This window comes from Choloepus didactylus, chromosome 4 (genome assembly GCF_015220235.1).
Source record: "Choloepus didactylus isolate mChoDid1 chromosome 4, mChoDid1.pri, whole genome shotgun sequence".
Classification (NCBI taxonomy): domain Eukaryota; kingdom Metazoa; phylum Chordata; class Mammalia; order Pilosa; family Megalonychidae; genus Choloepus; species Choloepus didactylus.
In genome coordinates this window covers 112,449,229-112,462,851 of record NC_051310.1, presented here as the reverse complement: position 1 = coordinate 112,462,851, position 13,623 = coordinate 112,449,229, and the positions used below count along the sequence as shown (strand labels likewise).

Sequence of the window (13,623 nt, the reverse complement as noted above, 5' to 3'; positions counted from 1 at the left end):
AATGGGATGTTGCTTTTCTAGTTCTATTCCTTATTGCAGAATTGGTCAGAGTCCAGAATAGTGACATCTAACCATTTGATGCTTTGTTTTGTTTCTCCAAAGGCAGAGTGGTGGGCATCCTTCAGAAGAACTGGCGGGATTATGTGGTGACATTTCCATCCAAAGAAGAGGTTCAATCTCAGGGCAAAAATGCTCAGAAAATCCTAGTAACACCTTGGGATTACAGAATTCCCAAAATCCGTATTAGCACTCAGCAAGCAGAGGCCCTCCAGGTAGCTGATATTGTACTTCTACTCTTCTCTTGTTTTTGCCAACTTTCAAGAAGTACCAGGAAACATCATTAATTCCTTTGCATAAGCGAGGATAAATTATTGATGACACCTGGCATTCTGAGTTACTTACTGTTTTTTAAAATTCTAAATATATAAGAACCATCTATTAAGTAGTCCTTGGTTAATAAATGAAGGCCAGAGAGAAACTGTCCTAGAAAGAGCTGTGTAGGACGACCAGAGAGAACATACATTATCCAGCTGTCCAACACAGAAACTTTCAATAGATACCCTTTGCCAACACTAACAAGCTTTCTTCCAGCAAGCGATATAGAAATACGATCACTCTGCCCTATAGGGATGATATAGTGCTACTTCACAGAATCGATTATCCGTAAAGGAATGTAGCACTGGAGAGAAGACATACACAAGAAAGTTAGAAATTAACCTTTACTTGTGGTGTAGAGTGTAAGCATTGCACAATTTAATTCACCTGATATTTTGCAGATTGTAAATGAGACACTAAAGTACAATGTCCCCAGCCAGTTTCCTGGTCATTGTGTAGCTTTACATCTAGAAGCCTTGTTGCAGCCTCTCTAAGGCCATTTGCAACTATTATGATTTCCATCTCCATGGTTTGCTGGAATTCTTGGGCAGTGGGGGTTCAGTTCACACAGGTCCCCTCTTTCCCACCAAAGATGCCTGAAGACTTAAAAGAAATTAGACAGTAACTCCCCTACATAAAAAAATTGACATTTTTGTTTTAAGGTTTAATTTGAACTGTGTATAATTGGGTTTTTCTCCTGTGTCACAAGTGTTAACTAGAATGTATTACAATTGGCTTTTACATACCATGTGGCTACTCAGTAAAATCGAAAGAAACAAACACAAACAAAAGTCCAACAACCACTATTTGTAAATTGGTCACTCTCCTTGGAACTTGCTGTTTAACTCTTGTTTCTTTGATGTCTCTGACTGACCCACTTACCTCCTGGTGATAGGGTAATAGTTCACTTTTCCCCTTTGTGCAGGACTTCAGGGTGGTAGTGCGCATCGATTCCTGGGAGTCAACATCCGTGTACCCAAATGGACATTTTGTGCGGGTTTTAGGAAGAATTGGAGATCTGGAAGGGGAAATTGCAACCATCTTGGTGGAAAACAGCATTTCAGTTGTTCCTTTCTCAGAAGCTCAGGTCAGAGTTGATCTTTGGTCTAGTGACATTTTGCATATTTTCCTTTTATTTTTCTGGTTTTTTGTTTCATCATTAAGAAAAATCTCTCTATTATATAACAAACCACTGTCTAAAGTCACAGATCATGCAAAAACTCTCACTCCTCTTTGGGCCAAACTGAAGTCAGATTCAGGTTCAGAATTATTTTCCTCCAGACTCATAGCTTTCAACTTCTACATTTTCCAACTCCTTTCAGAAATGGTATGTTGAAGTCTTGTTGTACATCCATGCCCAGCAACTACAGGGGTACCCTCCTGAGCTCCACTCTCTGCCAGAACCATTCAACCAGAGCCTGCATAAAGCAGCAGAGAACAGCGTCCTGGGTTCCATACATCTGGTCAAGAAATCATGCTTGTTATGAAACAGTTTTTGTAGTCTTTACAGAAAACAAAAATCCCATAAACATAAAGCATCAACTATTTCCATTACTTTATAATCTTTTAAAATCCCCATAAATCTTGTTTATTAAAAAAAGCTTATTTCTTACATCACTTCATTTGTAATATGCCCATTCTATTTTGCGTTCTGCTTCTTTCACTTAAAATTATTTCTATATATTGACATAGCCTACTTACTTTTAATAGTCATGGCAAATTGCTGTGTATTGATGTACCCTAGTTTGCTTAAGCATTCCTCAGTTTAATGTTTCAGTACTATTAAAAAAATTTTTTATAGACATTGGTGTTTTTTTTTTCTTTTTGATCATTTCCTTGGAGTGTAATCCTTAAAGTGAGTTTACCAAATCAAAGGGCATAAAAAATTCAAGTAGCTTTTGTTATATATTGGCAGATTGTTCTCCAGTAAAAATGGGCCAGTTTACATTGCCATCAAGAGTGTATGGGTGTTCTTATTTTCTTTACAGTTTTTGACAGCATAGTAGCTACAATAATAAAATATTTTAAATTATTAAATGTTTATGCTTAACAGTTTCTAGAAATTATTTGTTGGTTTGTTTGGCAGCTGTTAGTGAAAATGTTAGAATACAATAAAATGTGGATTAGACATCATAGGACTAGAATTTTCTCTTCCCTTTTAGTCTATTTAACTGCAAATTATTAGCTTAGACAGGTAATAATGGAGAGAAAATACCCTAGATTGGTCCTTTTAAAATTATCTTTAAGGAGTAAACAGTGTGTGTATGTGTGTGTTTCAGTACTTCTTTTTATTGCTGGGTAGTACTCTTATTGTGTGTGTGTATATGCCCCGATTTTTATCCATTCACCTGTTGATGGATTTCTGAATTATTTCCAGTTTTTTTTCTACTTTGAATAAAGCTGCATTGAACATTTTTTAATTAATCTTTCATATGTTTTCATTTCTATTGGATAAATGGAATTGCTGATTTAGAGTATTTGTATGTTTCACTGAATGAGAAACTGCTGGACTTTTTCAAAGTGATTGTACCATTTTGTATTTTCACCAGCAATGCATGATTATTCCCACTGTTCCACATCCTTACTGACACTTGGTGAAGGAGTAAACTTTTAGTATTTGGGACATGCTGGTTTTTTTTTTTTTCAAGGCTTGACTTGAATTAAAAATTCAATGATATTTAAAGAAACGGATCATTTGTAGACGAGGAAGATGTGTTCTTTATAAACCACCCGTTTTATTCTTTCTCCAGCCCTGATAACTGAAGAGGCAGGTGGAAGTTGTTGGACCTTTCCTGTTAGAACGTAGGGCTCCCTAGCGGCAGGGGACTTTAGTGTTGACTCTGCTTTGTTTTTCCAGCGCGTAGACACATATTTGTTTTCCAGCGCTTTCCAGCGTGTAGGCATATTAGGCTTCAAAAAAATAATTATTGATTAAAAGCAGTGAACATAGGTTGATTGCAGACAGTAATTGGGAATAAATGGACTTTCTAAGAGGTTACATTGAGAATAATAGAGAGGAGATTTTTATAGAAACTTGTGGTGCTGAATGACTGAATATTTGGCCTTTCTTTGTGTAGATGTGTGAGATGCCAGTCAACACACCAGAAAATCCCTGGAAGGTGAGTCCTGAGGAAGAGCGAGAACGGAAAGACTTGAGGAAAACCCACCTTGTATTCAGCATTGACCCTGAAGGTTGTGAAGATGTGGATGACACACTCTCAGTCAGAACCTTAAGTAATGGCAACCTGGAACTTGGGGTCCACATTGCAGACGTGACACACTTTGTGGCACCAAATTCTTATACTGATATTGAAGCTAGAACAAGGTAATGCTATTAGAAATCAGCATTATGACTGAGTATATAGGACTATAATATACTTTGTAACTGTGCTGATCTCAGATTTTCAAAACAAAGATTTCACATATATGTGCAATTCTGAAGATTCTTTCCAGGAAGAAGAAAACGGAGGTTCACTACCCCCTTTATTTTTAGAAAATTAGTACCTCGATCAATTTACCTTTCCTTTTTTTTTTTTTAACCTTTTCACACATTTCCTGCCAAGTTGAAATGCATTGAATTTTTCATGAAGTAATATAGTATTATTTTATATAAATACAAGATCATTACACTCTTAGTTTTTCTTATATAACAAAGATTCGTGTCACTGAAGAAAGATTATTTTTTGAAATCAGTGGAAGAATATTCAGCCTAAAGCAATATCATTTAGAAAAGTGGGAATGTGGGAATCACTTTATTACCCAGTCTGCTGCACTTTAAGAAAAAGCCTTGGGGAATTTGTACTGAGGAATTGGCCGTTTACCTCTCTGTAGCCCTGGCAGTCAGCATTTCTGTGTCTTGTTGCTGAAGGTTACCTGCCTGCATGTGTCATCCACAGGGCTACCACTTACTACTTAGCAGATCGCCGCTATGACATGCTGCCCCCTGTCCTCAGTGCTGATTTATGTTCCCTCCTGGGAGGCGTAGATAGGTGAGTTTGTTAGTTTGTTTATTATCTTTACCTTAAGAGCCTGTCTTGGTCCTTCTGCAGTGCCTGATGCTCCCTGCTTCTGGCTTTTCGCCTCTTCTTTCTCATAGTGTTTTACCACCCACATGCCCACCCCTGCTTTCCCTCTGTATGCTCTATACCCCTCTGCATCATTTAAGTCTAGGCAGCTTTATTTCTCTAGCTTTTCCTTCCCTTCTTCTCCTCTTTTCTCTCTGTGAGGCTGTTTCTCTCTCTGTTGTTAGCTTTTCAAAGTTAGCTAAACTCTGGGAATAAATGCATATAGCTTTGTGCATATTTATTCCTTGGTTGTTGCTGTTTTGCATGAGGATCATGAATTTAGGAAGGTTATGTTTGTTGGTTGGTGTAAAGTTAGTATTTATCTTTGAATAGGTAACTAAATCATGGTCCAAAATTCATAGGTTCAAAAAGTTATTTACCACTCTCCTTCAGTTAACAATTTATCGTGTGTTTTTCCAGATATAATACACACACACAAGCAAATATGGACATGTGGTCTGTCTTTCTTACACAGATGGTGGCATTATATATATATACTGCTAAGCATCTTGCTTTTTTAAAAAAAAAAACTAATAATGCATCTTGAAGATCATTCCACAGTAATATCAGTCATTTATCTAAGGAAATTTGGGTTGTTTCCAATCTTTTGCTAGTACAGCAAAGCTGTACTGAAATACTTTGAACATAGGTCATTTCATATTTTTTACAAGTATGGTATATCTGAAGGATAAATTCCTAGAAGTGATTACTATGTCAAAAGGTACATGCATTTATGTTCAGATGGATACAATCAAATTGCTCTCTGTGGAGGTTACACCAATCATATTCCCACTATTACTGTGAGTGCTTTTCCCCACAGCCTTGCCAACACAATATGTTATATGTATTTTTATCTTTGCCAATTTGATAAACGAAAAATGGTATCTTAGGGTGTTTTGCATTTACATTTTTCTTGCTAGGCATAAAGTTAAAAATCTTTTTTGTATGTTTGAGTCATTTATGTGTCCTTTTCTGTGGACTACTTCATGTTCTTTGCCCATCTTTCTTTTGGATTCTTGACCTACTGCTAATTGAATTGAAAGAGTTCTTTACATCTTAGGAAAATTAGCCCTTTGTTTTTTATATGAGTTTTACATTTTATATATTTTTAATGCAATTTTATTGCAATATTCACATACCATACAGTCATCCGAAGTGTAAAATCAGTTCACAGTATCATCATATAGTTGTGCGTTCATCACCACAATCAAGTTTTGAACATTTTCATTACTCCAAAAAATAAAAATAAAAGTAAAAAAAGAACACCCAAAACATCCCATACCTCTCCTCTCCCCAATTATTCATTTACTTTTTGTCCCCATTTTTCTACTCATCTGTCCATACACTGGATAAAGGGAGTGGGAGCCACAAGGTTTTCACAATCACATGGTCGCACCATGTAAGCTATATTGTTTTAAAATCATCCTCAAGAATCAAGAATACTACATTACAGTTCAACAGTTTCAGGTTGTGTATGTTTTTAAATAGAGTGATTTGGTGGTGAAGTGTTTCACTACTAAATGCCTTTTTTTTTTGCTAATTAGTCTACTATCAAGGCTAAAAACTTACTTCAGTGTCATCCTGTAGGATCTGAAATCTGCTCTCCTTTACTGGGGAGCCAAATGGTCTTGACTTTATCTGTGCCAAACTATTCTGATCAAAATGGAGAATTGTAAGGTGGGGTTTGTAACATCTCATGTGCACTCATTTCATATTTATTCAGGGCTCAGCAGAACCTAGTCTGACTTTGTTGTTTTAATTTAAAACATTTTTGATGTAGTGGTAGAGTGATTGGATTGAAACATTGGACCTGAAACCTGTAGCAATGTCATTTCTTTCAAGTTACGTTTAGGGTCAGGTTCTGCTTGCTTCAAAAAATGGTAGAATTGAATAGTGATATTGTCAATGTTGCTGGTTTTGTAGGTATGCTGTAAGTGTCATGTGGGAATTGGACAAAGCCTATGAAATTAAGAAAGTTTGGTATGGCAGAACTATTATTCAATCAGCATACAAACTGTTCTATGAAGCAGCCCAGGAACTACTGGATGGAAACTTCAGTATTGTTGATGATCTTCCAGAATTCAAAGACTTGGATGAGAAGAACAGACAAGACAGGCTGGAGGAGTTAGTGTGGGCAATTGGAAAACTGACCGACATCGCTCGCCACGTCCGAGCTAAACGAGACAGTTGTGGTGCCCTGGAACTTGAGGGGGTGGAGGTCCGTGTACAGCTAGATGAAAAAAAGAACATTCATGACCTCATCCCCAAGCAGCCCCTGGAAGTACATGAGACGGTGGCTGAATGCATGATCCTGGCCAACCACTGGGTAGCAAAGAAGATCTGGGAGAGTTTCCCTCATCAGGCCTTGTTGCGCCAACACCCTCCTCCACACCAGGAGTTTTTTTCTGAACTCCGGGAATGTGCTAAGGCAAAAGGCTTCTCCATAGATACACGGTATTTATCTTTTGAGGGGGCAGAGGAATAGAAGGGAGTGTTCTACACCTGTTTTTATGATGTGGCAGCCAAATCTTTGACCAAGAGTAGAAAACTTCCTGGCTCTCTTCACTTACTATAATACGTTAAGTATAGAAATTTAAAATTCAAACATGTTCATTTAGGCATAATTTGACCCCACTACAATTTGGAATACATAAGTAGGGAACCTGTTGCCCTGGATTTAATTTACCATAGGCAAAAAACAAGAAATAATCCTTTTTATTCCAATACTTTTAAAATGTAGCATAGTGCTGTGGCATTATCATAAGATATGACCCAGATGGTAAATTTATACCATCACTTCATAAAATTAGATGTATTAACACCCCACTTCCAGGATAAAATATTTCCCCCATTAAAAATAATGTAGAGAAGATCTTAAAAATATTTGTTGTCAAATCATAGGTGCTAATTAAAACACCTTCTTTGTTTTATCTATCAAAATGAATTATTTTCACCTCCATCTTTAGGTGATAGTATCTTTTGGTTTGTTTGGTGGTCATTGGTTGAGCGCTGTCTGTCAGGCACATGTGCTAAGAGCTTTCAGACATCCTGCTTACATAGCGCTATGAAGTGATATAGTATCATTCATATTTTACAGATAAGGAAATTAAGATCAGAGCAGTTAAGTAACTTGCCTATGATTTAAATAAACAGCTAGTCAGGGGCAGAGCCGGGATTTTAATCCAGTCTGCCAAATTTGACAGCTCGTGTTAGTGATCACTCTCATAGCCAGCCACAGTATAAAACTGAATTATGATAATTTTAATTTTATATTCCTTGTTTTTTATTTTTATTATTATCATTGAGGGTAAATAAATAGAATGTTTCTTCTTTCCCTCCCTTTCTCCCTCTGTCTTTGAGAGAAAACCAATTTAGGTTTCTTTTATTTGTATATTACAGGGTTAGTTTCATTTTTTAATTCCCTTGGGCTCAGTAATTCTTGATTTAAAAAAAAAAATCCATTCTTTGACTCATATAGGATTTTTAATGTTAAGGGAGTTAAGAATTCAGTTCATCAAGTATTTGACTATGTGCCAACCATTAACTTAGCATAGTAGGTGTCAGCACATTACTCTTTACTGCTTAAGAAATTTATTTAAATTTGGATACGCTGTTTGTGTTTAAACCTTACAAGCAAACTAGATTTCTGTAGGTGTAAAGAGCTGCTTCTGAAATGTGTTCAAAATCATTTAACTACTGGCAGATGACAGTATTCAGCCTGATGAGTGACGGGTTCTCCTCAGGGTTCTGATATGTAAGTTACCGCTTGGGACTAAATAAATGTTTTTCCGTTCTTTGTCAGGTCCAATAAAACACTGGCTGATTCTCTGGATAATGCGAATGACCCCAACGATCCCATTGTAAACAGGCTGCTGCGCTCGATGGCTACACAGGCCATGTCTAACGCCCGCTACTTCTCCACGGGGGCGTGCGCGGAGGAGGAGTTTCATCATTACGGTGAGTGAGGAAATTGTCTTGTGTGCAGCCATAACCTTGAACAAGTTCTTTAAAAAAGTGTATTTTTTTGTTTATTTCATCTTTTTGGTTTCCTTTAAAGGTCTTGCATTAGATAAATATACCCACTTCACTTCTCCAATAAGAAGATATTCAGATATTATAGTGCACCGATTATTAATGGCAGCCATTTCAAAAGATAAGAAAATGGAAATTAAGGAAAATTTATTCAGCAACAAAGATCTTGAGGAATTATGCAGACACATCAACAACAGAAACCGAGTAAGGGTATTTTAAATTCTCTTACTCATTGTCTCTTTTTCTAAGAGACTATCAGCTTTATAATGTAGCAGAATGAAGTACCAGATATTCTAGCAAATTCCTGTAATAACATGAAAAATTATAGTTTGTCAAGGAGCTCTCAGTACATTTCCAAATGGTCTAAGGTGATTCATGTGGATTTGGGGGATTTGACAATGGGTTAGATGTTTTTTTCCCAAAATGTAGACACACAAAAGTTCAGGCAACACATAAATATACAATTTATAAAGTAGGAGATTGGAATGACAAGAAGGCAGTAAAGATCACCCATCATCTCACCACCCAGAGATACCCATTATTAACAATTTCAGACAATCTTAGTATTTTTATTTATAAAAATCTCATTCCATACCTGTTGTTTGAAATTCCTTTTTCCACTTAACAACACACCTGTTGTTGATAGCATACCATGTAAATATATCGTTTAAGAAGCTGCATTGTCGGTTTACAGAAAAATCATGCATAAAATATAGGGTTCCTGTATACCACCCTATTATTAACACCTTGTAGTAGTGTGGTACATTTGTTACAATTGATGAAAGCACCTTTTTATAATTATACTATTAACTATAGTCCATGGTTTATCCTAGGGTTTGCTGTATTGGGTAGTCCCGTGGATTTTTTTTTTTTTTTTTTAAAACTATTTATGAAATGTTAGACATTTAGGTAGTTTCTAGTTTTCTGTATCACCCAATGTTCTAGTTCTATCATATGCAGTATTGTAGCCACTAGCCACTTTTGCTATTTAAATTTAAATTAATTAAAATTAAATAAAATTAAAATTTCAATTCCTCAGTCATACTAACCACATCTCACATGCTTGATAGCTGTCTGTGGCTGGTGCCTACCTCTGTGCAGTGCAGGTACAGAGCTTTCCATGGTTGCAGGGGGTTTAACTGCACAATACTGTTCTTGTTAACTCCAGTTTAGTCATCCTAGTGTATCCACTTTTACGGACATGTCAGATTATTGACTGCATAAATTCTTAGAAATGGGATTGCTGAGTCAAAGATGTACACAAATAAAACTTTAATACATATTATTAAATTTGCTCTTCAAAACAGTAGTACTAGTTTATACTAACACCAACAGGATTTTGGTAGAGCTGACTAGAAAATAAAGTTAAGATATAAGTGAGATACTTTTCCTCTACCTGAAATGAGCATTTCCCAAGTTTCCCAGTCTCTAATTTGATGAACTATTAACAAGTTCTAAATAACAAACGGATTGTTTTCTTAAAGAATTAATTTTCTAAGACATTTTTGATGGGGTAATATGGGAGGATTAGGTTCCTACAAAATTGATTTAATAATACATTCTGTGTGTATTGTTTTATAGACTAACCTTTGTAAATATATTGTTTCCATGGGAAAATGAATTCCATATTTCTTCTGGGAATGTAAGGAAAGTCTTCATCATGTTTTGGGGCTGTGCTTCTTCTTACAGGCAGCACAGCATTCTCAGAAGCAGTCTACTGAGCTCTTCCAGTGCATGTATTTTAAAGACAAAGACCCTGAAACTGAGGAGCGCTGCATAACTGATGGTGTCATTTATTCAATTAGAACAAATGGTGTGCTTGTATTTATACCAAGGTATGTTACATCTAAAACAATGGTTAATAAGAAATCATAGGTAAACTAAAAGTCTAGAAGACAAATAGTATAGTCAATTTATTTATTAAAATATTTATCTTAGCAATTATAAATAAAGTTACCATATGTACATAATGTAATATATAATTCAGTATATATGTATGAAGTAGATTGGACTTTAGTACATCTGTATCAGTCTTAGGATAAATTTTTTTTTCTAGTCCCCCTTTCAAGCTTTACTTCCAATCCTCACTGCTCTCTGAATACAAGTACTTGTAGAGCTGTTTAGCTTTGTACTTGCAGTTCCTTCTGCCTGGGATGCCTTCCCTCCACTTCTCTGCCCAGTGAACTCCTGCTCATCCTTTAGAACCCAGTGTAGAAAACAGCTCCTACACCTGACCCTCCTTCCCCAGTGGCCAGCCAGCTTCCCCTCCTGTGCTGCCTTGTGCTCAACCTAGCCTTCACTGAAACACATGCCACCCTGACAATGACAGCAGGTCATTATGTGAGCCTCTCCCCTTGTGATGTGTGAAGACAAGGAAGGACTCTGCCTCAGACAACCCTGGGATCCCAGAGCTGAATGAAATTAATTCTTGCTCCTTCACCTCCTCCTCTTTTTCCTCCTCTTTTTTCTTCTCGTCATGCCAAAAGGAACCCATCTTCTCTCCTATCAGTCTTCAAGGCAGAAAAACTAATAATTTTAACAGAATTGATTGCTTTTCTTTGAATGACTCTGGTCTGACTTCAGAAGGGCTCTCCAGGCAACTCTGGCTGCTTTTCTGGGCTGCTACTGCAGCTTTTAAGGCCTAGTTTTGCTTTGTTAGCTCTTGAGCCTCCTGGAAAACCTGAATGCACAGAACCTCCTTGATCACCCAGTGGCTGCAGACTGGTTGGTAGTACAGAGGGGGACAGGTGTAATCAATCCCCAGCTCCTTGCAAATCTTCTCGAAGACATCATAGTCTTATGGAGGTTTTTGAGCATCTTCTTCCTCTGGTAGATGTGCACCAGCATAGTGCTTGTGGACTTTGCCCTTTCGACGTTTCTGCATGTGTTCTTCATAATCGAGGATCTTGACATTCAGGGCAACAACTCGAGCTTCCGGGGAGCTAATGTCCTCAGGGTTTGCCGTGACCTAACCACTCTTGCTTGATTTTTAATTTGTCCTTCCGGTTGGCCATTTCCAAAGACTGGAAGTCTTTTCACATCAACCTTTTTCAATTCCAGCGACATTCTAGTAGTCTTTGAGCAGTGTGGAAGGGTTGGGTCATTAACTTGGCTGGGTGGACTGGTTTCTGGATGGCATATTTGCGGGTGGCCAAGAGACCTCAATGCTGCAGGCCCTACTGGTCAGAAAGAAGCCTACCACTTCCTCCCACCCACAGCCTGAGGCCTGGGTCACTGTCTGGATCCAAATCGAATGCAGAGCCCTCCATGCCACCCTCAGCATGGTGACTTTTGACCTTGGCAGAGCCTGCATCACTGCCACTGTCCCCTTAGCTATATGGCCTGGGTTATACTGGTGCCATGTTTGCATTTTACGATAGAATTTTACTTTCTTACATAGCAAAATATTTTGTTTCCATCTGCAAAGGTGAAATACTTGAGGGCAAATCACAGGAAAAGTGATTTGTTTTTCATAAATCTAGCAGAAACCCCAGCATTCTAGTTAAGTATATAAGATCTGCAAACTAAGAATACTTTATCTCTGGATTTTTATTCTGTCCATAATTCAGGTTTGGAATTAAAGGTGCTGCTTACCTAAAAAATAAAGATGGTTTAGTGATATCATGCGGCCCAGATAGCCATTCCGAATGGAAACCAGGATCCCTTCAGCGATTTCAAAATAAAATTACCTCTACCACAGCTGGAGGGGAATCTGTGACTTTCCGTTTGTTTGACCATGTAACAGTAAGTCTGTATATATATTAAGTATTGTTTTCAATGTAAAGAACAAAGAATGTGATTTAGTAATACACATTTTCTCCGTATGATAGGTAAGAATATCTGTACAGGCCTCACGTTGCCATTCGGATACAATCAGGCTTGAAATAATAAGCAACAAACCATACATGATACCAAATGTAGAACTTTTTCATCAGAGTCCCCTCTTGCTGAAGAGTGAGCTGGTGAAAGAAGTAACCAGATCTGTGGAGGAAGCTCAGCTTGCCCAAGAAGTCAAAGTAAATGTCATTCAGGAAGAATATCAAGAATATTGCCAAACAAAGGGAAGAAGCCTGTACATGCTTCTAGAGGAGATAAAGGACCTAGCTCTCCTGGATGTTTCAAACAATTATGGAATATGAAATATTCTCTTACTTCATTAAAGAAACTTTGTCTTAAGTCAATGTTTTGCCATCTTTTCAACATTAACATGTAACTTTCTGTCACCAGATTTCTAGTTGATCAGGATTGGGTTTGTAAAATGTTTTCTCATAATCAAAGTTGCATTAAAGTGTAATTAGGTCACTTTACTGAAAACTGATGGTAAATCAGTTAGTAAATGGTTACTAACCCCTTTTTAATAAACCCAGAATTAATTTTTTATTGTCTTGTTTCAAATCAGTTCTTTCAAAATAGGTTTTAATTTTTTCCAGTGATTGCTACATTAGACCAATTGGGTCATAGGCCCCTTTGACATCTGTCAGATTAACTTTTCAGTCACTTTCAGATAATAAAATGTAGTTCCGTCCACTTTAAAAGTCCCTATTTCATATTTCATTCACAGCTCCACCCCTATCTACAGCCCTGGTTGGGGACAGGCCATAGGGAGTGGGGTGGGGATACACAGCTCATGAGGTCTGTTCTCTTGAACCTCCCTTCCAACCTTCCATTTTTCTTGAGTACTCCACAGATGATGAGGCTGGGAGGCCCCAAGTGCACTGGCCTTTCTCCTGTTGGAAACTCATTACCTTGCCATTCTAATTCGAATTCACCTTTCTCTTAGTCATCTCTAATCCAGTTCATGAGAGTGGGCAGAGTCCTAAACAGTCTACAAAAACTTAGTGGCTACATATTCTAGCTTGTCCCCTTTTGGCAGCAATAAACCACAATCCTCTGATGCACATGCATCTTTGCCTATCACTGTGGCAGTCCCAGCAAGCCCATGTACCACACCCCCACACCAAAATGTTCTCCTTGGACTCAACTTCCTGGCCTTTCAACCAAACCATTTTTGTCCCTCCCCATATCCTCACTTAGCAAGCCTGAAGACAACAAAATGCCTGTCTGCCAGCTGTGTGGATGGAAATCACTAGCATTATCACTACACACTTTCCCCAAGGGAAGAAAGGTAAAAAAGGTGAGTTTTTCTTTACAA

The 13,623-nt window shown here is 37.5% G+C and overlaps 1 protein-coding gene and 1 pseudogene across 3 annotated transcripts in view; one reads left to right on the top strand and one right to left on the bottom strand.

Annotated features, from left to right (window-relative positions):
- Positions 1 to 12,849, top strand: part of DIS3L (DIS3 like exosome 3'-5' exoribonuclease) — a 41,408-nt gene extending 28,559 nt beyond the window's left edge. The window contains exons 8-17 of one of the 3 annotated variants that reach the window (XM_037833629.1): positions 103 to 272; positions 1,301 to 1,462; positions 3,453 to 3,700; positions 4,272 to 4,364; positions 6,363 to 6,893; positions 8,242 to 8,396; positions 8,497 to 8,675; positions 10,161 to 10,306; positions 12,041 to 12,215; positions 12,302 to 12,849. In XM_037833629.1, coding sequence (XP_037689557.1) covers positions 103 to 272; positions 1,301 to 1,462; positions 3,453 to 3,700; positions 4,272 to 4,364; positions 6,363 to 6,893; positions 8,242 to 8,396; positions 8,497 to 8,675; positions 10,161 to 10,306; positions 12,041 to 12,215; positions 12,302 to 12,610 — 2,168 coding nt within the window. In that variant the 3' untranslated portion in view covers positions 12,611 to 12,849. The remainder of the gene's footprint in view (positions 1 to 102; positions 273 to 1,300; positions 1,463 to 3,452; positions 3,701 to 4,271; positions 4,365 to 6,362; positions 6,894 to 8,241; positions 8,397 to 8,496; positions 8,676 to 10,160; positions 10,307 to 12,040; positions 12,216 to 12,301) is intronic. The other 2 variants (XM_037833631.1, XM_037833632.1) reach the window with 2 other exon arrangements.
- On the bottom strand, positions 10,905 to 11,559 carry LOC119531870 (annotated as a pseudogene).
- Positions 12,850 to 13,623: the final 774 nt, after the last annotated feature.